This window comes from Pituophis catenifer, unplaced genomic scaffold (genome assembly GCF_029215685.1).
Source record: "Pituophis catenifer annectens isolate HBS135680 unplaced genomic scaffold, rPitCat1.0.hap2 SCAF_8, whole genome shotgun sequence".
Classification (NCBI taxonomy): Eukaryota; Metazoa; Chordata; class Lepidosauria; order Squamata; family Colubridae; genus Pituophis; species Pituophis catenifer.
In genome coordinates this window covers 2,145,310-2,171,808 of record NW_027256888.1, presented here as the reverse complement: position 1 = coordinate 2,171,808, position 26,499 = coordinate 2,145,310, and the positions used below count along the sequence as shown (strand labels likewise).

Here is a 26,499-nt window from a genome sequence, read left to right as displayed (position 1 = left end):
AGAGAAAGTTAGGTCTTCTCCCACTGCTCAGGGCGAGGTTTTTCTTGCAAAATGCTTCTCTCTTTTTTTAGAATAGGAATTTTTATTTTTTTTAATATAAACATTCCGTCTTCCCTTAAACAGTGTGTCGTCTGGATACAAATACCTGTGTGCAATAACCATCAAGATTTACAACGGCATTCATTACATTGATATTAATTCCCTGATCTTCTAATTGTAGTATAATGAGCAATTGAACATAGCAAACTTATTCATTTTTTCCTCTTAACGTATCTTCCGATAAGAATATAAGAATGTACCTTGTCTTTTTATGTACACTGAGAGCCTATGCACCAAAGACAAATTCCTTGTGTGTCCAATCACACCTGGCCAATAAAGAATTCTATTCTATTCTATTCTATTCTATTCTATTCTATTCTATTCTATTCTATTCTATTCTATTCTACTCTACTCTACTCTACTCTACTCTACTCTACTCTATTCAATTCTATTCCATTCCATTCCAATATTCTATTCTATTCTATTCTATTCTATTCTATTCTATTCTATTCTATTCTATTCCATTCCATTCCATATTTTCTATTCTATTCTATTCTATTCTATTCTATTCTATTCTATTCTATTCTATTCTATTCTATTCTACTCTACTCTACTCTACTCTACTCTATTCTATTCTATTCCATTCCATTCCAATATTCTATTCTATTCTATTCTATTCTATTCTATTCTATTCTATTCTATTCTATTCTATTCTATTCTATTCTATTCTTATTCTATTCCATTCCATTCCATTCCATTCCATTCTGTATTTTCTATTCTATTCTATTCTATTCTATTCTATTCTATTCTATTCTATTCTATTCTATTCTATTCTATTCTATTCTATTCTATTCTAATATTAAGTATAATAATCCTTGTAGTCATAACAATCTTCATATTGTTTTACATCTCTATCCTAACATATTTTCTACTCTTCTTTAATCTCCTTTTATTTGGAACTTCCATTTTTTTTTATTCTCTAACCATTGATAAAATAATTCCCGTATCATATAATATTCCGTTTGTTCTTTTTCCTTAATTGCAAGCTGTTAATCTGTTCATTTCTGCACATTCTAATATTTTCCTAATCACCTTCTCATCATCTCTTCACTTTTCCAATTTTGTGCAAATAACAACCTTCCCTTCCTATTGTAGAAATTCCCACCTTGCTTTCCATCCCCCCACCCCCTTGGACAGGAAGGCCTCCCCTTAACGACCATTCAAAATGTGGGGTGGTAAGAAACACAGGTAGCCCTTGACTTACAACAGTTCATTTAATGACTGTACAAAGTAAAGAGTGACTCGGGATCATTTTTCCCACTTATGTCCATTGCAGCATCCCCGTGTGTGTGTGTGTGTGTGTGTGTGTGTGTGAGAGAGAGAGAGAGAGAGACATGAGCAAAATTCAGAGGCTTGGCGTCTGTCTCACACTTATGACGGTCGCAATGTCCTGTATATATTAGTGTGTATGTGTGACATGATCCCCTTTTGCAACTTTCCAACAAGCCAAGTCCATGTGGGGGGGGAGGGGGGAAGGCAGATTCGCTTAGCGACCGCATGACTTGGGATTCGCTTAGTGACTTGTGGTAGAAGGGGGGCAAAGCCGACTCCCGACCACGTCTCGCTTAACAGCAGGACTCTGGGGCGTGGGGGGGGGGCTGGAGGGTGTGGTCGTAAACCGAGGACCGCCGGGAAAAGCCCGGGAGGATAGGATGGCGCGGGTCGGTCTAGACGACCTCGAAGGCCCCGTCCTTGCGCCGGCCGAGCCGGAAAGCCGCTTAGCGGGGCCTGGGGTGGCGGCGGGGAGGCTTTCCGCAGGGACCCGCCTCTCGTGCCGAGCCGAGCCGAGCCGGCGTGGCTGCCGGAGGAGGAGGCCGGAGGAGGCCGGAGGAGGCGGGAGAGCGGCCGGAGGGAGGCCCGGGCGCCATGAACGGCAGCCGCAGCGAGAGCGACTGGCAGGGGCTGGTGGGAGAGGTGAGGCCGCCGGCGGGCAGGGCGGAGGGGAGGCCGGGAGGACGCCGGGAGGACGCGGGGCCTGCCAGGCGCTCCACTCCGACGAGCCCCCCGCGGTCCCCGCCCGGCGCTGCTGGGAGAAGGAGGAAGAAGGGAGGAGAAAAAAGAGGGAAGGAGAAAGAGGGAAGAGGAGGAAGAGTGAGAAGGAGGAAGAAGGGAGGAGGAAGGAGGAGAGGGAGGAGAAGGAGAAGAGGGGAGAAGGAGGCAGGAAGAGGAGGAAGAGAGAAAGAGGAAGAAGGGAGGAGGAGAAAGATGGAAGGAGAAAAAAGGGAAGGGGAGGAAGAGAGAGGAGGAGGAGGAAGAGAGAAGGAGGAAGAAGGGAGGAGGGAGGAGGAGAAAGAGGGAAGGAGAAAAAAGAGGGAAGGGGAGGAAGAGAGAGGAGGAGGAAGGAGGAGAAGGAGGGAAGAGAGAAGGAGGGAAGGAGAAAGAGGGAAGAGGAAGGAGGAGAAAGAAGGAGAAAAAAGAGGGAAGAGGAGGAGGAAGAGAGAAGGAGGAAGAAGGGAGGAGGGAGGAGGAGAAAGAGGGAAGGAGAAAAAAGAGGGAAGGGGAGGAGGAGCGAGAAGGAGAAGAGGGAGAAGGAGGCAGGAGGAGGAGGAAGAGAGAAGGAGAAAAAAGAGGGAAGGGGAGGAAGAGAGAGGAGGAGGAAGGAGGAGAAGGAAGAGAGAAGGAGGGAAGGAGAAAGGGAAGAGGAGAAAGAGAGGGAAGGAGGAAGAGGGAAGGGGAGGAGGAAGGAGAAGAAAGGGAAGAGAGAAGGAGGGAAGGAGAAAGGGAAGGGGAGGAAGAGAGAGAAGGAGGAAGAGGGAAGAGAGGAGGAGGAAGAAGGGAGGAGGGAGGAGGAAAAGGGAGGAGGAAGAGGAAGGAGAAGGAAAAGAGAGAGAAGGAGGAGGAGAGGAAGGAGAAGGAGAAAGAGAGAGGAGAAGGAGGCAGGAGGAAGAGGAGAGAGAAGGAGGAAGAGGAGGAAGGAGGAGAGGCGAAGGGAAAGGAGGAGAAGGAGAAAGAGAGGAGGAAGAAGAGGGAGGAGGAGAAACAGGAGGGAGGAGGAGGAGGGAAGGGAAAGGAGGAGAAGGAGAAAGAGAGGAGAGAAAGGAGGAGGAAGAAGGGAAAAAGGAGGAGAGGGAGGACGCAGGAGATGGAGAAACGGAGAAGGAGAAAGAGGGAGAAGGAGAAGGAGGAGGTGTCTGGTCCAAGCCCTTCCATGTCCTGCTCCCCAACCTTGCCCCGGAGGAGAGTTGGGCCGTTGGGCCATAATCCAAGGGAGTCCTGGAGGTGCCTTGTGAAGTGACCCCCCCTTTTGGGTCCTTGCCCCCCCCCCAGCCTAGGAATCAATCCCGGGGCAATTCCGCGTGGCTTATTCCTCAGGTGGCACCTAGAGGAATAAGTAGAGGAATTCTCTACTTTGAAGTTGCCATAGCTTTACTTTGCAGAGTTCTTTTGTTTGAAAGGAAACAAAGTCAGTGAGAACCATGAACCAGCGGAACAGCTGGCCACCAGAACTTGTGAATGCTCCAACACGGGGAGGTTTTTAAGAAGAGATTTGTCTGAAGTGGGATAAGGGCTCCCTGCTTGAGTTGGGGGTTGGACTAGAAGACCTCCGAGGTCCCTTCCGGCTCTGTTCTTCTGAATTCTATATGCTTCCTTGGGAAATCGACGTGTGTGTTGTGATTGTTCGGTAACTCACGGCGTGTAGTTTCTGCTGAGTGGCTACAGGCACACACACATTTGAACAATTATTGAATTTAACCTTTGTTTATCGCACCACCCGTGGACTTAAAAACTAACCAAACAGGTTCCAAAACAAGCAAGGCCAAAATTTTTTAAAAAAGGGGCCAACAGGAATCGAGACGTAGCAAATCCGCTGCGGACGGTGCTCCTAACTTGCACTACAGGAAGTCCTGGATTTACGACCACAATTGGGTTGAAAATTTCTGTCCTGCTTGCCAAGCGAGACAGTTGTTAAGTCAACGTTGTGCCATTTTGCGACCTGTCTTGTCATCAGTTGTTAAGTGAAATCACCGCCGTTGTGAAGTTAGTCACCCCGGTTGTTAAGTGAATCCGGCTTTCCCCGTGGATGTTGTGTGTCAGAAGGTCGTAAAAGGGGGATTGCGTGACACACACACACACACACACACACACACCCCGGGACCATCATAAATATGAGTCCGTTGCCCGGTGTCCGAATTTTGATCACAAATAATGACCAATGATCCTAACTCACTGTTTTCAGTGTCGTCGTAACTTTAAGCAGTCATTAAATGAACTGTTGTAAGGAGAGGACTACTGTAATGGGTCAAGTAAGTGGTATGAACAGCCAAAGAAGGGGCTGTGAAGGATGGGCTGTATCCTTTTCTTCCTTCTTTCCTTCCTTCCTTCCTTCTTTCCTTCCTTCCTATTTTTCTTTCTTTCTTTCTTCCTCCCTCCCTCCCTCCCTTCTTTCCCTCCCTCCCTCCCTTCCTTCTATCTTTTCCTTCCTACCATCTTTTCTTTCCTTCCCTCCCTCCCTCCCTCCCTCTTTTCCTTCCTTCCTTCCACCTTTTCCTTCCTACCATCTTTCCTTTCCTTCCTTTTCTCCCTCCCTCTCTATTTTCCTTCCTTCCTTCTACCTTTTCCTTCCTACCAACTTTTTCTTCTTTGCTTGCTTCCTTCCTTCCTCCCTCCTCCCTCGCTTCTTTCCCTCCCTTCCTTCCATCTTTTCCTTCCTACCATTTTTTCTTTCTTTCCTTCCCTCCTTTCCTCCCTCCCTTCCTCCCTATTTTCCTTCCTTCCTTCTATCTTTTCCTTCCTACCATCTTTTCCTCCCTCTCTCCCTCCCTTCTATCTTTTCCTTTCTAACATTTTTTCTTTCCTTCCTTCCTTCCCTCCCTCCTTTCCTCCCTATTTTCCTCCCTCCCTCCCTCTTGTCCAGAAACGCTACCCTTGATATTTCTTTGCCTCTTTTCTAGTTTCAAGCTTCAGGCCGCTGTTGGCTCTTAGGAAAATGTCACACAAGGTTTGATCTGCAGGGAGTGACTTTCAGGTTAGAGCAAATAAATGTTCCATTGCAACAAAAGCAACAAATGCTTGTGTTTACACTGTTGTGTCCACATATCCGTTTGGTCTAGTTAGGGTGTAATATTTAACCAACCTTCGCTTGATCTCTTAAGAGCTAAGCCGAGTCACACCTGGTTAGGATTTGGATTCGAAATCGCCAGGAAGTTCTAAACTTGGATAGAAAATTATCCAGATGTTGAGGATGTTGAACGCATCCTGGAAGAATAGAATGCAAAGCCAACCTTGTATTATTGCCAGAGAAGCCATATGGGTGTACCCAGGCAATGCAGGTAGTCCTCGATTTACAACCATAGTTAAGCCCAGAATTTATGTTGCTAACGGAGACATTTCTTAAGTGAGTTTTGCCCCGTTTTATGACTTTTCTTGCAACGTGCGTGAAGTGGCTAAATTAGTAACGAGGTTGTTAAGTGAATTGTCAGGAGGTCGCAAAAGGGGGTCACGTGACACACACCCCCCGGGGACACTGCGACCGTCATAAGTCAGTTGCCAAGCATCTGAATTGTGACCAAGGGGAGTCTGAAAACGGTCATAAGTGTGAAAAATCTTGTGGCTGTTCACCGCCCTGAGTCCTTCGGGAGTAGGGCGGTATACAAATCAAATTAAAAAAAAATAATAGTCATGTCCCCTTTTTCGGTGCTGTTGTAACTTCAAATGGTCACTAAACGAACTTGTAACTTGATGACTACCTGTATTCTTTTTTTCTTTCTTTCCTGGTTTAACTTTTTTTTTGAGTTATAAGATAAAATAAGATACAAAATACAAAAGTAAATAGGAGAATGGTGGGGAGGGACAGGGGGAAAGAGAAGGGAGGAAGGATAAGAAAGAAAAAGAAAAACATTGACTTCCAATTCTCTCTCTTGCAGTAAAATAAGGCATTAACATCAAATCTCAACGTTATGCTTTTTCATAATAATATAAACTAGCCATTTCTATAAAGATCTGTCAATCTAATCGGGAAAACCCAAAATCAACGTTTCATTCTTTTCTGCTTCAAGCATGAAGTTCAGAAGCGGTTTCCATGAAACAAAAGAGCTTGTATTCTTTTATTTCATCAAAATAGTCAATATTGCCTTTTGGAATAGAATAACAGAGTTGGAAGGGACCTTGGAGGTCTCCTAGTCCAACCCCCTGCTTAGGCAGGAAACCCTACACCACTTCAGACAAAGGGTTATCCAATCTCTTCTTAAAAACTTCCAGTGTTGGAGCATTCACAACTTCTGGTGGCAAGTTGTTCCACTGATTAATTGTTCTAACGGTCAGGAAATTCCTCCTTAGTTCTAAGTTGCTTCTCTCCTTGATAAGTTTCCATCCGTCGCTTCTTATCCTGCCCTCAGGTGCTTTGGAGAATAGCTTGACTCCCTCTTCTTTGGGGCAACCCCTGAGATCTTGCAAAACTGCTATCATGTCTCCCCTAGTCCTTCTTTTCATTAAACCTTCTCTTCATCCTCAATTCCTGCAATTGTTTCGTCGTATGTTTTAGCCTCTTAGGCTCCTAATCATCTTCGTTGCTTTTCTGTGCACTTTATTGTTAAGAGTCTATATATGTTTCTATATACTAATATGAGCAAGAATATTCAGTAGCTTTCTGCATATATGGTCAACGCAAAGTGATTGTGTCTGTAGTATCCAATGTTATTCCAATATTAAGAGTTTTGAAAGCACTTTATTTCGTTGATTTTAACTGTACCAGGTTTCAGGCATCAAGAGATGGGATGGCTTAGGACAGTAACGGCGAACCTTTTTGTCGCGCGGAAACTTTGCGCACTCGTCAGGGCCGCGCTCCGAAAAAGCCGAACTTCCGGTTCTAGCGAGCATTCGCGCCTGACCATCAGCTGGCTGGCGTGCATGCTCGGCACTGCCACACAGGCAAAGGGATTGCACTCCAGAAAAGCTGAACATCCGGTTTCTGGCGTGCATGTGTGCCAGAGGTGGGTTTCAGCCAGGGGTGAAATGTAAAATATGTTACTACCGGTTCTGTGTGTGTGGCTTGGTGGTGGCGGTGGGGGGTAACGTGACTGGGTGGGCCAACTTTTTATTTTTTTAACTTTTCAAAGCATTTTTTTCTAATGCTTTGAAAAGCCTCTGGCGATCAGGCAACTCAGCTGGGATCGTCAGAGAAGCATTTTAAAAAATGCTTTGAAAAGCCTCTCTGCCGATCAGGCAACTCAGCTGGGATCGTCAGAGACTTTTCAAAGCATTTTTTTTTACCACCTCTTCGGCCAAGAGGTTGCAGAAAAAAAATGCTTTGAAAAGCCTCTGAGGATCCTAGCTGAGCCCCGCGATCATCAGAGGCTTTTTGTTTTACTTTTAAAAGCATTTTTTCGTCGGAAGAGGTGGTAGAAAAAATGCTTTTAAAAGTAAAAAAAAAAAAAAAGCCTCTGATGATCGTGCAACTCAGCTGAGCATGAGGGGGGGCGCAGGGATTTTTGCTACCGGTTCTCCGAACCACCCGCCACCATCGCTACCGGATCAGGCGATCTGGTCGGAACCGGGAGCATTTCACCCCTGGTTTCAGCAGGTTCTGACCAGTTCTGGAGAACCGGTAGTGGAAATTTTGAGTAGTTTGGAGAACCGGTAGTAAAAATTCTGACTGGTCCTGGCCCCATCTATTCTCTGCCTCCTGAATCCCAGGAAGAAATGGAGATTTTGCAGTAACCTTCTCATGCCACGCCCACCAAGCCACACCCACAGAACCGGTAGTAAAAAAATTTGAAACCCACCACTGATGCGCCCCCGACAATCAGCTGGCTGTTGCACATGTGCACACCGTTTTTCGGCACTGCCATGTGCACAGAAGACAGCTGATCTTCACGCACGCATGCACACCAGAAACACAGAAGACAAACAGGCAAGTCCGCGTGTGCCAGGCGACATGGCGTCGTGTGCCGCTTTGGGCACACGTGGCATAGGTTCGCCATCACGGCGATTAGGAAGTCAGGGAAAATGGACTATGTTTACACAACTGAAAAATTGCTTTCATTTAAAGACCGGCAAAGCTTTTTCCAGACTTCATTTCTCATGTTTAAATTGACATGCAGTGTGTATTTTAACAGGGCAGGCTCTATGAGATTATTCCTTTGTGAACTGGCTTTATCTGGTTGTAAACCCATTTGCGTTTCAGAATTAACGAGGTCTAAACAGGTTTATCGATAAAAATAGCTCGGCAGAACTAATTACCATCTGATACAGAAAGAAAACTAGTCCACCGTCTCGTTATGAAAACTGTCATAAGTCACTTTTTTCAGTGCTGTTGTAACTTGGAACGGACACTAAACGAATTTCTGTTGAGAACTACCTGTGTTTTGTCCAGCAGGTATCCCTTGTAGAATAAAATAAAATAAGATAAGATAAATGTATAAAATAATAAAATAAAATAAAATAAAATAAAATAAAATAAAATAAAATAAAATAAAATAATAAAATAATAAATAAAATAAAATAAAATAATAAATTAAATTAAATTAAATTAAATTAAATTAAATTAAATTAAAAAATAAAATAATAAAATAAAATAATAAAATAAAATAATAACATAAAATAAATAATAAAATAAAATGAAATAATAAAATAAAATAAAATAAAAATAAAATAATAAAATAAAATAAAATAAAAATAAAATAATAAAATAAAATAATAAAATAAAATAATAAAATAAATAAAATAAAAATAAATAAAATAAAATAATAAAATAAAATAATAAAATAAATAATAAAATAAAATAATAAAATAAAATAAAATAATAAATAAAATAAAATAAAATAAAAATAAAATAATAAAATAAAATAAAAAAATAAAATAATAAAATAATATAAAAATAAAATAATAAAAAAATAATAAAATTTAAAAATTTAAAAAATTAATATAAAAAATAAAATAAAGTAAAAAAATTAAATAAAATATAATATAAAATATAAAATAATATAAAATAAAATTATAAAGTAAAATGTAATATTGGATGTCATCTAGTCCAACCCCACCCCCCACCCAAGCAGGAGACCCTACACCATTTCTGACAGAGGGCAGCCCAGTCTCTTCTTGAAAGCTTCCAGGGATGAAGCTCCCACAACTCCCGAAGTCCCCTCATCATCCTGTTTTATTTATTTTATTTTATTTTATTCAGCTTATATGCCGCCCTATTTCACAATGGACTCAGGGCGGCTCACAACAATAAAACACAAGCCACAATAAAAATAAAGACTAAAATCTAAAAAATTTAAAATTAACCCATTAAAACCCTTAAAACCCCGTCATCAGACCAGGTCAAGGGATTTGAAAAGCCAAGTTTTTAATTCCCGGCGGAAGGTGCGAAGGTCGGGCGCTAGTCGGAGCTCCAAGGGGAGTTGATTCCAGAGGGTGGGCGCCCCGACCGAGAAGGCTCTACCCCTGGAGGCCGCCAGCCGCCACTGTCTAGCCGACGGCACCCTGAGTAGGCCCTCTCTATGGGCGCGAACCGGGCGATGGGATATCATTGCTGGCTGTAGGTGGTCCGCCAAATATCCTGGTCCTAAGCCATGTAGGGCTTTATAAGTCATCACCAGCACCTTGAATCTCACCCGGAGGGCAACCGGTACCCAATGCAAACCGCACAGGAGGGGTGTAACATGGGAGTATCGGGATTCTCCCATCACAACCCGCGCGGCTGCATTCTGCACCAGCTGAAGCCTCCGAGTGGTCCTCAAGGGCAGCCCCATGTAGAGAGCGTTGCAGTAGTCAATCCGTGAGGTGACCAGCGCATGCGTAACTGTGCGTAGGGCATCTCGGTCCATTTTGTTAGCAAAAGCTAGATTTTGAGCCATGGCGATTTTGAGAAAACAAAAAAGTAAGGAAATCTAAATAACAGCTGGAAATAATGTGAGTTTACCCATGTTGTACATGATCTTTTAAATTCAATCAAAAATAGAGTTGGAAGGGACCTTGGAGGTCTTCTAGTCCAACCCCCTGCTGAAGCAGGAGACCCCATGCCATTTCAGACCAGTGGCTGTCCATTCTCTCCTTAAAATCCTGCCGTCTTCTTGCTTTATATTACCAAGATTGTCCTTGGAAGTATCCAGTTAAGTGAAATATGAACTTCATCAATGCAGCCCTGCATCTGAAATTACATTCGTTTCTGTGTAAATTATTCATGCGTATCATTATTATTTAAGCTTCGAACGTCCTTTCACAAGTTCGTTATAAGATTGGGTTTCCATTTTTTTTTTTGTTTTTTAAAATGAGAGTTAAAAAAAACCATTTTCAAAGTGTGGCTCCAGTTATATTCTGGGAAGTGCCAAGGTATCAAGTTGGGAAGGTTTATGGCAGGTTTTCAATAATGAAATTAATCCAAGCTACTGTTGTGGCCCGTACGCGGCCTGGGCAGCTAGTAGCTGATTCCGACAGCGAGGAGGCTGGTGTGGTGCTGCGTCAGCAGCCTGTTCAGCTGGCACTCGAGTCGGACAGTGAGGAGGCTGGAGAAGATGTGGTGCCAGAGGCAGGGATTCAGCCAGAACCTCCAGAAGCTTCCATGGGTGAAGAGGAAGAAGAGGAGGAGCCTCTTCTCGATGCACGGGCGCGCAGAGCTGCCAAAAGGCAGGAGTGGCTCCTCAGGAGGAGATCTCGAGAGTAAGGCTTGGGGCTAATTGGCCACTCCCGTAGCCTATTTAAGGAGGAACGCCGACTGAAGCAATTTGCAGGGAACAACTTCGTTCACATACCTTCGTGTCTTGTCTTGCTTATCTTATCAGCTTCCTGCAAATTGCTTCTGGGCATTCTGCCAACCATAGTAAGCTTTCAGTTATTATTCTTTGAATTCTTGGCGGCTGTTAATGCAATTAATTAACAGCCATTGTTGTAAAAGACTGATTTATTTAGTAAACCAAGGTTTGAACGGACTTTGTGTGTGCTGCGTTCTTTGGGGTCCGTAGCTGGGGCAGAACAGCTACAGACATTTGGGGTTAACAAATAGCCTGAGTTTTATTTGGGGTTCCCCAGGGCAAGGGACTCCAGTTGTTGTTGTTTTTTTTGAAAAAAAGCACCTTTGGGACAACCACGACCTGGATGATTGAGAATCTCCAGAGACATTGACACAAATCTTAATTTTGGAAAGCGCTCCCAAGTATTTTCCTTCTTCTTTACAGAGAAATGTTTCTGAATATTCTTTTTACTTCGTAAGGCACACGTACTAAAGTTTTGCCTTGGTTTTCTTGTAGTACCTGGTGTGTAAACGGAAACTGGAGAGCAAGAAGGAAGCGCTCCTCATTCTTTCGAAGGAACTTGATTCGTGTCAACAGGAAAGAGACCAGTTCAAGCTAATGGCTAACCAATTACGGGAAAAGCACCAATCGCTAAAAAAGAAATACCAAGAACTAATTGTACGTAGCCGGTTTGAAAATTTGGATAGGATAATAAAACCTTTTCCTTCTGGTAATGCAATCATCTTCATTGAATGACCCCATAATCTCTTCAGGGATGGAGTCTGGGCACCTGAATGGAGCTGAGTGTTTACTGCCCGGCTGCCCTTCCTGTCACCAATGCGGAGTTTTGTTCAGCAGATATATTCTCAATGTGCCCAGAGAGAGAAATATCTGCCTCTACCTAGGATCGAACTCACAGTCTTCTGATTGTGAGGTGAGAACTCCACCTCTAGGCCACCGCACCACTCCTTCCTTCTTCTGTTAATGCAATGAGCGAGGTTAAATATTCCATTAACTTCTTTTAAATTCTGATTTTCTCAATTAATTCATATTAAAAACATTATGCAAACTTCAAACTTCCGCTTAGAGCGGAAATGTTTTAATGCCTAAGGTTCAGTGATACAATATTTTACTAAAAGTTTAGGGAAAATTAGAATTTCTTTCTTCTAACTTATTTTCCTCTCCTTTTTTTTCTTCCCCCTTTTAGGATGGCGATCCGTCTCTCCCTCCGGAGAAAAGAAAACAAGTAGGTTTTATTTCTGACTAATATAACTGACATTTCTAGGTCACAAATTCTTTCAAGAAGAGATATCCAGGGGTGGGTTGCTGGGAGTTCCCAGCTGTTTGGGAGAACCTCTAGCTAAGATTCTGTGCAGTTTGGAGAACCCCCAAATCCCACTCCTGGCTGGCCCCGCCCACCCCACCGCTTCCAGGAGTCCCCACGCGACCCGTTTTGGATGCAGGTAAGTGCAGGGCGCACATGGAGGATCGGGAAGGGTGAAAAACAGGCCTACCGGAAGTTCGGGAAGTACAGGCCCGTTTCCAGCCTCCAGAGGGCCTCAGGAATTATAAAATAAGACGATAAGATAAAATAAGATAAGATAAAATATATAAAATATAAAATATAAGATAAAATATACGATAAAAGATAAGATGCTTCAAGGTTTTGGTTACCACCTTTAAAGCGCTCCATGGCGCAGGACCTGGGTACTTGCGGGACCGCCTACTACCACCAATAGCCTCTATCCGGCCAGTACACTCTCATAGAGAGGGGCTCCTCCGGGTACCGTCGGCCAAACAATGCCGACTGGCGGCCCCCAGGGGGAGAGCCTTCTCTGTGGGGGCACCTACTATCTGGAACGAGCTCCCCCCGGAGATACGGAGGATCCCGGATCTGCACACCTTCTGCCGCGCTTTAAAGACCTTACTATTTCACCAGGCGGGCCTGGCCTAATTTTCTCCCTCTTTTATAAAAGATTTTTAATTTTTAAATATCTTTTAGTATTTTATACATTCAATTTTAAATTGGTTTTAAAAGTTTGGGGTTTTAAATTTGTCGGGGCCAAAACTATTTAATTTTATTTTAATTCTGCTTTTTAAATTTTGTATGTATGTATTTTATTGTTTGGCTGTGCACCGCCCTGAGTCCTTCGGGAGTAGGGCGGTATAGAAATCAAATCAAATAAATCAAATAAATAAATAAATAAATAAATAAATGATAAGATAAGATAAAAACTTGGTAGAATATTCCTGCGTATTTGTGTTGCCATCTATTGCTATTTATCTATTACCTGCGAGCTCTATATGCACATATGGCTTGCTTTTTTCTTCTTCTTCACTTGCATTAATTTTAATTCTAGAAAAAGCATCCAATAAAAAATAGTTGTTGTTTTTTCTCAGCTGAATCTTTGGGTTCTCCTCGTGACCGTTTCTTGCCCTTTTCCCCAGGCAAATCTCACCCAGCTTCTGAGTGATTCCCGGGATCGAAATAAACATTTAGGGGAAGAAATCAAAGAACTGCATCAAAGACTGGGAGAAGTGCAGGGAGACAACAAGGTAGGGTACACATTAAATACAATTACGCAATTGTAACCGTTAGTTCCAGGTGGCTTCTCTCCTTGATGAGTTCCCATCCGTTGCATCTTGTCCAACCTTTGGATCAGAGGGGTCAAACTCAATTTCATTGAGGGTCACATCAGGGTTGTGTTTGAACTTGGGCTGGGATGGGCGTGGCCAGCATGATGTCACTCACGTCGGGGGGGGGGGCTGTGGTGACCCAAGCACTTGAGAGCCAAAACAGGCTCCCGAGATCCGTTTTCGGCTACCACGGCCTCCTGCAACCCTCTGCCAGTGAAAACGGAGCTCGGGAGGGCCACGTGTGGCCCTTGCAAGCTCCATTTTTGCTGGCAGAGGCACTGTGGGCCGGTCCAGGGAAGCCCCGCAGCCGAGATTTAAGCACCCCATGGGCCGGGGCGGCCCCCGGGCCTTGAGTTTAACACCCCTGCTTCAGATGCTTTGGAGAATAGCTTGACCCCCTCTTCTTTGGGGCAACCCCCGAGATAGTCGAACGCTGCTATCAATTCTCCTGGATCATCTTCTTCTTCTTCTTCTTCTTCTTCTTCTTCTTCTTCTTCTTCTTCTTCTTCTTCTTCTTCTTCTTCTTCTTCTTCTTCTTCTTCTTCTTCTTCTTCCTCCTCTCCCTCTCCTCCTCCTCCTCCTTCTTCTTCTTCCTCCTCCTCTCCCTCTCCCTCTCCCTCTCCTTCTCCTTCTCCCTCTCCTTCTCCTCCTCCTCCTTCTTCTTCCTCCTCCTCTCCCTCTCCCTCTCCTTCTCCTTCTCCTCCTCCTTCTTCTTCTTCTTCCTCCTCCTCCTCCTCTCCCTCTCCCTCTCCCTCTCCCTCTCCTTCTCCTTCTCCTTCTCCTTCTCCTTCTCCTTCTCCTTCTTATTCTTATTCTTATTCTTCCTCCTCCTCCTCCTCTCCCTCTCCCTCTCCCTCTCCTTCTCCTTCTCCTTCTCCTTCTCCTTCTTCTTCTTCTTCTTCCAGCTTCTTCGGATGACGATTGCCAAGCAAAGACTCGGGGATGAAGAAGTTGGAGCCCGTCATTTTGCACCCCACGAGCGTGAAGATCTCGTGCAGCAGCTGGAGAAAGCACGAGAACAAGTAAGCGAACAAAAATTTCCCTGCTTTGTGAACGTAGATCCTCACCTCTTCGTCCTAAATTTCACTTCTTCGTAGGGGAAGCCAGATTCACTTAACAACTGGGCTACCAACTTAACACCTGCAGTGATTCACTTAACGGTGGCAAGAAAAGTGGTAAAATGTGGGGGGTGGAACTCACTTAACAAATGTCTGACTCACCATCAGACATTTTGGGACACTGTTGTTGTTTTAAGTCGAGGGCTACCTGTAGTAGTATGATATTACTGGCCTTGTAGATGATATTCTTATTGTAGATGATAAGTCTTATCGCAGAATGTCCCTGAATCCATGGTGACCAACAGCCATGGATTCAAAAGTTCTCCTTGGAATCAAACTCGTTGCTTGCTTCACACCAGCAAAGAAAAATGGTTCAAACTGTCTTGACTCCTGAGAAGTTTTTTTTTTTTTTCCAAACATGGTCTCCTATCCAACCCTGATTAGCTTTGACCCTCGATAAAACAGAAAAAAACATAGAATCCCCCAGGAGTGGGATTCAGCCGGTTTGGATCGGTTTGAGCGTACCGATAGTTGTGTCCTGCGGGTGCGCCCACTCGCTCTGGCGCTATGCCGTCCTATTTAGCTGCATTTTTTAAGCCATGCGCATGAGTGGAAGTGCGCGTGCGAGCAATACACATGTGCAGAAGGCGTACGCACTCACATTTTCGGTGCTGGGGCGAACTGGTTGTTAATTCATGTGCCGCCCACCTCCGTAATTCCCTCCTTCCAGTTTGTCTCTGCGCAGTCTTTTCCTCTAACTTTGTCACGTTAGTTCCTGAAAATAGGCATGGGAGATAGAAGAAGTCTTGGCAAAAAAATTAGCAGGCTGAGTTGGCCGTGTGGAAGTTCTCCTTACCTTCATTAACGCTTTTGAGCTTGGCTCTCTTGCCAGATGGAGACTCTGCAGCTTGACCTTCAAGCGTCGCTGGATGAGCTCCAGGATGTGAGAGAAGAACGTTCTTTTTACCAAGATAAATCCGAAAAGTTAAACCAAGAGCTCAACCATGTCCTCGGAGGACACGTTGACCGGATTATTGATATAGATGCTCTCTGCATGGAAAATAGGTGAGTTTGCTTAGGAATTCGTCGTGATTTATTAAGGACAGGACGTGACGTCACTGCAGAACTGAGTTGACACCAAAAGGATTCATCAAGCGCCATGATGGCGAACCTAACCCAAAGTGGCACGCGAAGCCATGTCACCCTATATGGCTGCCTTGCCTGTTGGTCTTCTGGGTTTTTAGCATGCTTGTGTGCTCGACGATCAGCTGTCCTTCGCGCACACGTCACTGCTGAAAACCGGTGCGCGCATGCGCGCCGAACAGCTGATCGTTGGGCGTGCATGCTCACTAGAACCTGGAAGTTTGGTTTTTTTAGTGCGTGATCCCTTCACGCATGAGACAGTGCTGAAAACAGGCCTGCACATGCGTGCCGGTCAGCTGATCGTCAGCCATGCATGTGCGCTAGAACCCGGACATTCAGTTTTCCCCCATGAGCGCATGTGCGTGTGACGTTTCCGCTAAGGTTCGCCATCACTGATCTAGGGTCCATCTTTGCTGCAAATATTGTAGGCGGTAGTAATGCGGCAAAAACAACTTGGGGAAAAAAATATTAAAGTGGATTATAAAATAAAAAATAAAAATAGCCGAATCACTAAAGAGAGGAAAAAAATACACGAACCTGTTAACATAGGAAGGGAGAGATTTCCCCTGTTTAGTCATGTCCATCTCAAAGGGTTGGTGCTCATCTCCATTTCTTGGTCGAGAGAGTCATTGTTGTCCGACGACTCTTCCGTGGTCATGTGGTCTAGGCGATCTTCGCACACACTGACCACAAGCAGCGGCATGACAAAGTAGCAACAATGTTGCATTGGAAGATCTGCGAGAAATATCCTTTGCCTGCAAGCGAGAACTGGTGGGACCGTAAAATAGAAAAAAGGCATAGAAAATGAAGACGTTAAATTGCTCTGGGACTTCAGAATCCAGACAGACAGGCATCTGCCACATAAAACACCCCGGACCTAACAGTTGTCGATAAGATGTGGCAGTGCTTGGAGACAGCAGAATAGAAGAGAAAGAAACCGGAGAAGATAACAAATTACAAAGACCTACAAATAGAAATAGGAGGACTATGGCCAAGGCAAGCAAAGGGTACGACCAATAGCCATAGGCTCCTTGGGAGCACCAGTTGAACACTGTTGGCATTGACAAGTTTGCCATCAGTCAATTGCAGAAGGCAACTTTACGGCTTCCATCCTGCAACTATCTCTCGAACACCGTCAAACATCCAGAGGCTTCATTTGAGTAGCCTGTGGAACTCACTGAAGTTAAACTTTGTGCCGGCACAGGGAATTGCAGGGGAATATCAATAAGCTCCTTACCCCTCTGCGTGCATGGGTGGGACAGAACAATTGACGAGGTATTGAATGTAAATTGTAGGATTTTGTCTGTGCTCCAACCCATTATTTCTCGTTCTTTCCACCATGAAGCTCATAGCTCGCTTTGAAATACTGAATCAATGGCGTCTGAGTAATATATTCACTTCTTTTCATCCCCAAAATTCAGGTACCTTCACGAGCGATTAAAACAAGTTCAAGAAGAGGTTAATATTCTGAAATCGAACATTGTGAAATACAAGGTAAATTATACCATGGAATTATATGGTAATCTTTTTGCAGTGTAATATATTTCAAACTTCTTACAAGGCTAATTAATGTGGGTTTTTTCTTTTCATCAGTCTTCGAAATATTTCTTTCTTTCACTAAAAAAAAAAAAATAGCAGCCTGCTAATATTTTTATATAGTTTTTAAGTGCAATTAGATAATTTAGCTTTTTTTAAAAAAACAAACAAACCCTGAAGCTTTAGGCAGCTTTTAAACATAATATTTTCTGTTTATATTGGTAGAATTATTCTTTTGCATAATTCACTTTGTGTTATCTGCCTATCAAAAGACATGTTTCTGTTCTCTTTATTCCCTCTGAAATTGTATTTCTTGCAGAAGAAATTGCTTGTTCATTCATCTCCTAAATCTTCAGAATCATAGAATTAGAGTCAGGGAAAGGAAGGGATCCCAGAGGTCCTCTAGTCCACCCTTCATTGTCTCTCTCAATACAAAATAGCAAAAATAACTTTTATCGAAGGGGAAAAAAAGTCACTGGAGGCATAATTGATGGATTCTTTGAGTCTCAACAATAACTTTCGATTCATCCAATGATCGTAATGATACTTCCAGTGTGATACAGCATGATACATTTTTTTAAAAAAGTTATTAGCGCTCAAATCACAGTGCATTGTTTTGTACAAGCCCCATTTAAATTAATAATTGCACAGGTGTCCATTATGCCCTTGGTTTAATGCAAGGGTCTGCAACCTTAAACACTCAAAAGAGCCATTTGGACTCGTTTCCCACAGAAAAGAAAACACCGGGAGCCACAAAAACCCTTCCCGTACCTGACTATTTCTTGAGCGGCCACAAAAACTAGCATATGTAGTTGCATTAAATGTTTTCTGTTTTCTTCTGAAACTTTTCTTTTCTTGGATTTATCCATGGTTGGCCTATCAGGATTTGAAAAGCTCAATAAATTGTGTGCTGGCGGGTGTCACACATTGCTTGTTGTGACACATATTTTGAGTGACAGGGAGCCGCAGCAGAGGGGTGAAAGAGCCACATGCGGCTCCAGAGCTGCAGGTTGCTGACCCCTGATTTAATGTATAGCCAGTTGGTGTCCTTCTCCTCCTTCCTTTCTTTTATATAGTTCAGTTGCTTCTTCTGTAGTTTTCTGGACTTCCAGATACGTCCCCATTTTTCTGTGATAAAAAATCATTCCACATTCTCCAAGTTTACGTATATTACATATATTATCTATGGAGCACCGTAATATATATGTTGCTGCTTGTAAATAGCGGCTTATATTCAGTTGAAAAAAAACTGCAAGACCAAAACTGGACTTCTTAACATTCTTTTTTTAAAAATAAGAATAAGAATCTGGTTCTAGTTTTACCTAGTTTAAGTCATTAAACGTCTTCGAGAAAACAAGCAAGCTCAGAGAGCACCAAGGACCCCCCACTTCTCCTCCTCCTCCTCCTGCATCATCATCTCCTCTCTGCAAACCCCGCTCCCTTCTAGCACTGATGATGTTACCTAGTTCGGCAATTCAACGTTTGCAAGAAAATAAGCAAGCCCAAAGAGCTCCAACGACCCCCTCATGTCAACCCTGAGCTACAAATGTTTTCCTTTATTAGTAAAATAAGAATCAGATTTTCTTCCCCCATTTTAATACATATTTTTCCCTGGGCTTCCCCTTCTTTCTTTAGAACGCTCTAGAAAGAAGGAAAAATACGAAGGGTCACAGCAAATCAAACAGCAGCGCGCTGACTGGAATCCTTTCTGCAAAGCAAGGTGTGTCACAGAGTTTTCTCCTCACATTTTTCTTCTGAAATTGACAATGGTGGGCCCGATAGGACATTGGCAGGACGTCGTATCGCTTTGTGTTCGTCTCTGTATCAGGGAGCAGAGTTGGTTTATTTCTGGTCCTAGTGGGCTTTATTTAAAACTGCAGCATTTTATCTGGAACTCACATGGATCTGCATCTTCACAGATCACAGGGTCTTGTAAATGAACAGCGGAATGGTGGCTGGGCAGACAGGAAGCTTTCCCTCAAAACAACCCCTCAGATTTTTTTTTTAAATTTTTTTTTAATGAATTAACACATATCTATACACGATGTGTGATCTAAAACATAGACGAGAGCGTTAGTAGTTTATTATAACAGCCCTGTTATATTTATTATAATAGCCCTGTTGTTGTTATAACAGCACCGAAAAAAGGGACTCCCGATCGTTGCAGTATCCCCGCAGTCATGTGATCAAAATTCAGACGCTTGGCAACTAACTCGTATTTATGACGGTCATACTGGTCCTGGGGTCACATGATCCCCTTTTGTCCACAGGGAAGCCGGATTCACTTAACAACCATGTTATTCACTTAACGACTGCAGTGATTCGCTTAACAACTGTGGCAGAAAAAGCCTTAAAACGGGGCAGAACTCTCTTAACAAATGTCTTGGGTAGCGACAGAAATTTTGAACTCAATTTGGTCGTAAGTCAAAGACCACCTGTACTGTTATAACATTCCTAAATATGTTTTGACTTCAACTGTTTCCTAGTGCAAGAGCTGTTATCCGAAGATCATGGCTGCAGTTTACCGGCAACGCCTCAGTCCATTTCTGATCTTAAATCCTTGGCTACTGCTTTATTGGAGACCATCCATGAGAAAAATATGGTCATCCAGCACCAAAGACAAACCAATAAGTAAGTGTTTTGTTTTTTTTTTCTATAATATACTGGTGTAGAATTTCTGTCAGCGCGCACAACTTTACTACGTGAGACAACCCAGGAGCAATAACAGCAAACAGAGGTTTGTCATACAATAGTGGTTTTATCTACAAAACAATATATACTATACATACACGTACTATAGGCAGAGGTCAACGAATCAGCAATTACAGCAGGGAAAAACACACAGTGAGGGAGAGAGAGAGAGAGATGCCCTAACAGGGCCTCTTCTTATTATACAGGCTCTTAAAGGGATAACAGCCAAAAACCTTGCAGACTCATTCCCATCATTACATTATTGCATCATTGTAGCAGCTGGTCAGCTCTTAAATCACCACCTTGACAATTTCTCCACAAGCTTTGCTGATCTGGTCATTTGCTTGCCCTCACCGAGGTGCGTGATGCTTTTTGGAACTGTTTTTTTCCAAAAAACACTGGAAAAAAAAGGATGAAGGAGATAAATATGTAGTCCTTGACTTACAACCATTCATCTGGGGACCATTCAAAGTGACCACAGTTGTGAAAGAAGTGACTTATGACCAATTCTCTCCCTCCCTCCCTCCCTCTGTCTCTCTCACACACACACACACGCACAGCTAGTCCTCTATTAATGACCACAATTGAGCCCAAAATTTTTGTTGCTGATTGGCACAGTTCTTAAGTCAGTTTTACCCCATGTTACAACCCTTCACTTAACAGTCGTTAAGTGAATCACTGCAGATGTCAAATTAGCAATCCGGTGGTTAAGCGAATCGGGCTTCCCCCATTGACTTTGGTCATCAGAAGGTCGCCAAAGGGACCACTACGACCATCATAAATATGAACCATTGGCATTTAGCTTATGATTGTTAATTGAAGTACCCTGTATTTTGCTCTGGGAAGTCTCGGGGGGGTGGGGGAGGGGAGGGAAAGGGTGGGGGGAATATTGGGGGGGGGGAAATTCTTTTTTTTTTGTATAACTTTTCAATATAAAAAAAATAAAATAAATATGAACCATTGGCCAAGTGGCTGAATTTTGATCACGTGATCCCGGGGGATGCTGCAGCGGTCATAACTGTGAAAAAAAGGTCATAAGTCCCCTTTTTTCAGTGCCGTTGTAACTCTGAACAATCCCTAAATGAACTTTCGTAAGTCGAGGGTTTCTTGTATTTCTTACCAGCCACATTTTGCTACTTTAAAAGAAAATCAGTCTTGGAAAATCAGTTTCAATCGATTTATTAAGATGAGAATTGTGGGTTAAGTCCATTTTAACCGTGTCTCAAAAGCTGCAAAATGTTATAATTATATATTTGTGTTTGTACGTAACTGTATGCCTGTATGTGTGAGAGAGAGAGTGTTGTGGCCCCTTACGCAGCCTGTGCAGTTAGTAGCTGATTCCGACATTGAGGAGGCTGGTGTGGTGTTGCACCAGCAGCCTGTGCAGCTGGCGCTCCAGTCGGACAATGAGGAGGCTGGAGAAAATGTGGTGCCAGAGGCGAGGATTCAGCCAGGGCCTTCAGAACCTCCAGAAGCTTCCATGGGTGAAGAGGAAGAAAAGGAGGAGCCTCTTCCCGATGCACGGGCGCGCAGAGCTGCCAAAAGGCAGGAGTGGCTCCTCAGGAGGAGGTCTCCTCGAGAGTAAGGCTTGGGGCTAATTGGCCACTCCCTTCGCCTATTTAAGGAGGAACGCCGACTGAAGCAATTTGCAGGGAACAACTTCGTTTACATACCTTCGTGTCTTGTCTTGCTTATCTTATCAGCTTCCTGCAAATTGCTTCTGGGCATTCTGCCAACCACAGTAAGCTTTCAGTTATTATTCTTTGAATTCTTGGCGGCTGTTAATGCAATTAATTAACAGCCATTGTTGTAAAAGATTGGTTTATTTAGTAAACTAAGGTTTGAACGGACTTTGTGTGCGCTGCGTTCTTTGGGGTCTGTAGCTGGGGCAGAACAGAGAGAGACGTGTAGACGAATTCCTAAACAGCCCCTATATCTCCATGTAAATCTCAATTTTTTAAATTCTTTTATATAAAATGTTGAATTTTTTTTTCAGAATCTTAGGCAACCGGGTGGCCGAGCTGGAGAAAAAACTGAGAACTTTAGAAGTTTCTGGTTTATGGAGTCTCCCAGGTTAGTAGCATTTAGTAAAAATTTCCACCTGTTAATTGCAAAAGGCCACCCTCCTTGAATCCACACATACACTATGTTGATAACAGGTAGTCCTCGACTTACAACGGTTCGCTTAGTGACCGGTCAACTCTGAAAAAAGCGACTTAGGACCGTTTTTCACATTTTACGACCATCACTGCCTCCCCACGGTCACGTGATCGACATTCAGATGCTCAACAACCGACTCACATTTAGGACGGTCGCAGAGCTCCAGGGGGGAGGGGTCACGTGATCCCCTTTGGTGACCTTCTGACCAGCGGAGTCAATGGGGAAGGCAGATCCACTTAACGACCGTGTTACTTATTGAATAACTTTGGTGATTCACTTAACATGTGCAGCAAGGAAAGTCGTAAAACTGAGCAAAACTCATTGTTAACTCGTAAAGCATTCCTGGCCTGCTCTCGAGTTGCCATAGGCAGGGAGGGCGGGGGAGGGGGGAAAACTGATGGAGCAACATGGCAGCAATCAGAAGCACATTCCACACATACCTTTCTCAAGGCTGCATCCTAGGTTACCAGAGCCAGGAGTGTTCTCTACAGCCTGCGAAAGTGCTCCGTTGGAGAATGTGATTTATGACACACCTTGGGAGAAGAGGGGAAACGGTCATAGTTGGGACATAAATTACGTGGGGCAGAGCTGACTCCACTTGGGTATGTGCCGACATGTTGCTCCTAATAAATAACTGGATTTCTTTTGAAACTTGGCTCGAGGCTCATGAATTAATTAGGGCATCGGAACCCTGACACTCATTTAACAAATTTCTCACTTTAACAACACGAACGTTAGGCTCGATTGTGGTTGTACGTTGAGGGATACCTGTAGTTAGTGGTGGCGAAGGTAAAGGAGGATTTGCAATCCCTTTTCAAACGTGGGCTTTGCGTTTTTGTTTGTGTTGTTCTTAACCGCAGACACTCTTAATTTAAATGTTTCCCAGAGGCGTTCATAAATTCACTGAAGAGATGTCTGGCGCTTTTAAAGCAAAACCATGGTGAAAGAGAGGCCACAACCTCTGAATCTCTCGCTCTGTTCTTGTTTAGACAGCAAACTTAATGTTTGATATAATAACAATTTTCTTTCCTTCTTTTTCTCCTTGCTGCCTGAAGGCCTGAGCTACAATATCTCAGTGGGACTCGGGAGTAGGTTTCTCCTTGACGTATTTACGTTTTTAGTAACAAACCTTTTAATGTGCGCCAAGTATTACCGCCGGCGCGTATCGATGGAAATGTTATCTGAAATGTTTTTCAATGCTATCTTGCCCGATTTAAGATATTCGACTCGAGACAGTCGCAAGAGAAATCGAGGTTCCTTGTACAGTTGTTTCTAATTGGAAGGAAGTGTAATAAGGGAAGAAATATTTCTGAGTGTAAGAGGTGCAAATGTAAGAGTTGGGGAGGGAGAGAGGGAGGGAGGAAGGAGACAGGAAAAAAGAAAGGAGGGAGGGAGGAAGGAGACAGGAAAGAAGGAAGGAAGGAGGGAGGGAGGAAGGAAGGAAGAAGGGAGAGAGGGAGGAAGGAAGGAAGATGTGGATGGATGGATGGATGGATGGATGGATGGATGGATGGATGGATGGATGGATAGATAGATAGATAGATAGATCTCCAGTTTACAACACAGTCCATTCGGTAGTTCCAAGAAGGCTCCACATCCACTTGCACCACTCAGGTGACCCTGAGGACACAGAGAAGCCTCCAAGCGGCCTCAACAACATCCACTAAAAGGATGCAAATGACCAGCTGTCTGCAAGGAATATCAATCCTTCCATTCCCCACCATTCAGTCGGCTGCTGAAGAAGCTTCTTGGAGGAGAAGCGAAACGTCTTCAAGAAAAAAACCCAAGAAAGTCCATTTGCTTCTTGAAAAAAAAAACACTTTTGTTACAACCATGTTCTGGATGGCTGAGGATCTCTGTAGACCTTTAGTTTGGTTCTTTTAATGAACCTTCCTTCAAACAAAAGGAATTTTTCCTCGGTCAACGGGTGCCGTTTGAGGCGACGCTCTTAATTTCTCGGTCTTCCAAAAATTCTTCCGACGTGACAGCTGGAGCAAGACCGAGTCTACTAAACAGAAGACTTACTAAACAGTCACCTTTCTGTAGTCACTGTGCCAAAAATTCATCACCATCCGCAGTCTGGACTGCTGAGTTGGTGCCTGCAGGTCCGTTTTGATAAGCTCTCCATGAACGTAATAATTGTTTCTCTACCCTTAAGCTCAAAGCTATGTTTTCCAGATTGATTTGTGCTATTTATGTATTTATTTGTGCCACTGGGAAGAAGAGGAAGAGTTGATTCTCGGAGGAGAACGTGCCAATCTTGCTCAGACTCTTGAGCGAGAGACAGAGGAAGGGAGACAAACATTAGCAAGTTCCTTCTGATGTCAAGTAGGATATCTTGGTTTCATCAGGGCTGAGATTTCTAATCTAGCATTTTTTTCTGGCCCTGAAATTCCATCTTTTGAGCTTTAATCCAAAGCACTTGGATTATTGGATGTGATTTAAGAGTTGATTAAAGTTCTAAACAATTAAACAGAGAGGGAGGAGCAAAGGAAGCGAGAAAGAAAGACCAAGATCTTTCTGGTATCAAGTAGAATATCATCATTTAACGACCTCATAATCCTTTGCGGGGTGGAGTCTGGGCAACTGAACGGAGCTAGCAGAGTGTTTTAATGGCCGGATGCCTTTCCTGTTGCCAGAGCGGAGTTTTGTTCAGCTGATATATTCTCATCGTGCCCAGAGAGAGAAATATCTGCCTCTACCTAGGATCGAACTCACAGCCTCCTGATTGTGAGGCGAGAGCTCCACCTCTCTAGGCCACCGCACCGCTCCTGTATCAAGTAGAATGTCCTTGTTTTAAATGCTTAAGTTCGATTCTTTTTTTATCTCTTTTGGTTTTGGACGGGATAAGGGAAATTAATATGTTCGTGTCCTATGATTACAGGCGGCAAGGATACGATTACCTTTAGTGAACCGGCTGTTCCTGCGATCCAGAGGTCACGATCCCCATTACGAGCATTCGTCGAGAAGTCACAGCAGAATCTAGAAGGTAAGCCTCTGGAGTCGTAATAGTAGAAATCCCAATTTTTGGAAACAATGACATGTTGGGACCAGGTTATCTGAGCGACCGTCTCTTCCCGGTCACATGTACCTGACCGACTAGAGCGGGGAGGCGAGGAATGTCGAGGGTCCCGACTCCTAAGGAGGTCCATCTGGCGGGACCCAGAAGAAGGGCCTTCTCCGGGGTAGCTCCCTCCTTCTGGAACTTCATCCCTCCGGAAATTAGATCAGCCCCCATTCCGACACTTTCAGAAGGACCTGAAGACCTGGTTCTGCCAGCGGGCCTGTGGGAACGCAGAATGGGATGGAGCCCAACAAATACTATATTTTTCGGACTATAAGGCGCACTTTCCACACACCCCCCCAAAGTGGGTGGAAATGTCTGTGCGTCTTCTAAGGCTAATATTGCAGGGGGGGGATGTGGTGCAGCGCCGATCATCTGTTCTAGGCGGCGGTGATCGCTGCCACCGCCTATCCTGTCCGCCACCCATTCACAGCAATCAGCAGCAAATGGGCAGCAACGAATGGACCGCGGCGAACGAGCCACGGTGAAGGCAAACGGGTTGTGGCAAACGGGCCGCAGAAAATAGGCTGGGGTGGTGAACGGGCCACGGCAAACGGGCCATGGCAAACCGCCGGTTGCGGGGCCAAATGGGCTGTGCCAAATGGGCCATCCTCCCCTTTCTCGTCCTCTTCCTCTTCTCCTCTCCCCTCCTCCTTCCCCTGTTCCTCCCGCTCTTCCTCCTCTTCCTCCTTTGTGCATGCAACATTGTACCTTGTTCTGGTTGATTAAGCGACAGTTTTCCATTACAATCCAGCCAGGAAAGTAAATATAAAAATCAGTTTGTTCTTGAAAAAGGACAGGGGAAATTATTACACCCCAGTCAATTGACCGAAAGGAACAAAAATCTGTAACTTGATTTGTTTTTATTTGAAAATCCATAGCCTGGGATTGCATACGGCTAGTTCTCATTTAGTCTCTGTTTGCAGTTATGATGGTGATGAAAGAGTCACCAATCCTCGCATTTATGACCTTCGCAGGTCTGCAAAACCAAGGAAAGCTGTGTTATATTAATATTAATATTAATATTTATTTTATTTCTATACCGCCCTTCTTAAATTCATAAGCACCGTAGCAGTTTCGCTTAGCAACCACTTCACTGAATGACCAAGTTTCCCCTGTCCCAATTATGGTCACTAAATGAGGACCATCTGTAACTGTACTGTATAGGATCGTAAATGATCCAGAACCTTCATTTCTTTATTGTGAGGGAATCTTTCCACGTCTTTCAAACAGCTAAAAGGATAAGAATTAAGATTGGGCATTTTACTTCCCCCAAAGTAATGGTGTAAATTGGGGGTGTCCAACCTTGGCAATTTTAAGACCCGTGGACTTCAACTCCCAGAATCCCTCAGCCAGCATGGGAAATTCTGGGAGCTGAAGTCCACAGGTCTTCAAGCTGCCAAGGTTGGACACCATGGTCTAAATTCTTGTTTTGGCCCGC

At 43.9% G+C, this 26,499-nt stretch overlaps 1 protein-coding gene across 1 annotated transcript in view; it reads left to right on the top strand.

Moving 5' to 3' along the window:
- The first annotated feature begins 1,873 nt into the window (after nucleotides 1–1,873).
- The window catches only part of CCDC149 (coiled-coil domain containing 149), a 28,076-nt gene continuing 3,450 nt past the window's right edge, over nucleotides 1,874–26,499 (top strand). The window contains exons 1-11 of the mRNA XM_070948865.1: nucleotides 1,874–2,013; nucleotides 11,286–11,447; nucleotides 11,977–12,015; nucleotides 13,218–13,325; nucleotides 14,312–14,428; nucleotides 15,357–15,529; nucleotides 17,029–17,101; nucleotides 18,779–18,863; nucleotides 19,630–19,774; nucleotides 21,831–21,907; nucleotides 24,879–24,983. Of these exons, the coding sequence (XP_070804966.1) occupies nucleotides 1,966–2,013; nucleotides 11,286–11,447; nucleotides 11,977–12,015; nucleotides 13,218–13,325; nucleotides 14,312–14,428; nucleotides 15,357–15,529; nucleotides 17,029–17,101; nucleotides 18,779–18,863; nucleotides 19,630–19,774; nucleotides 21,831–21,907; nucleotides 24,879–24,983 (1,132 nt within the window). The 5' untranslated portion in view covers nucleotides 1,874–1,965. The remainder of the gene's footprint in view (nucleotides 2,014–11,285; nucleotides 11,448–11,976; nucleotides 12,016–13,217; nucleotides 13,326–14,311; nucleotides 14,429–15,356; nucleotides 15,530–17,028; nucleotides 17,102–18,778; nucleotides 18,864–19,629; nucleotides 19,775–21,830; nucleotides 21,908–24,878; nucleotides 24,984–26,499) is intronic.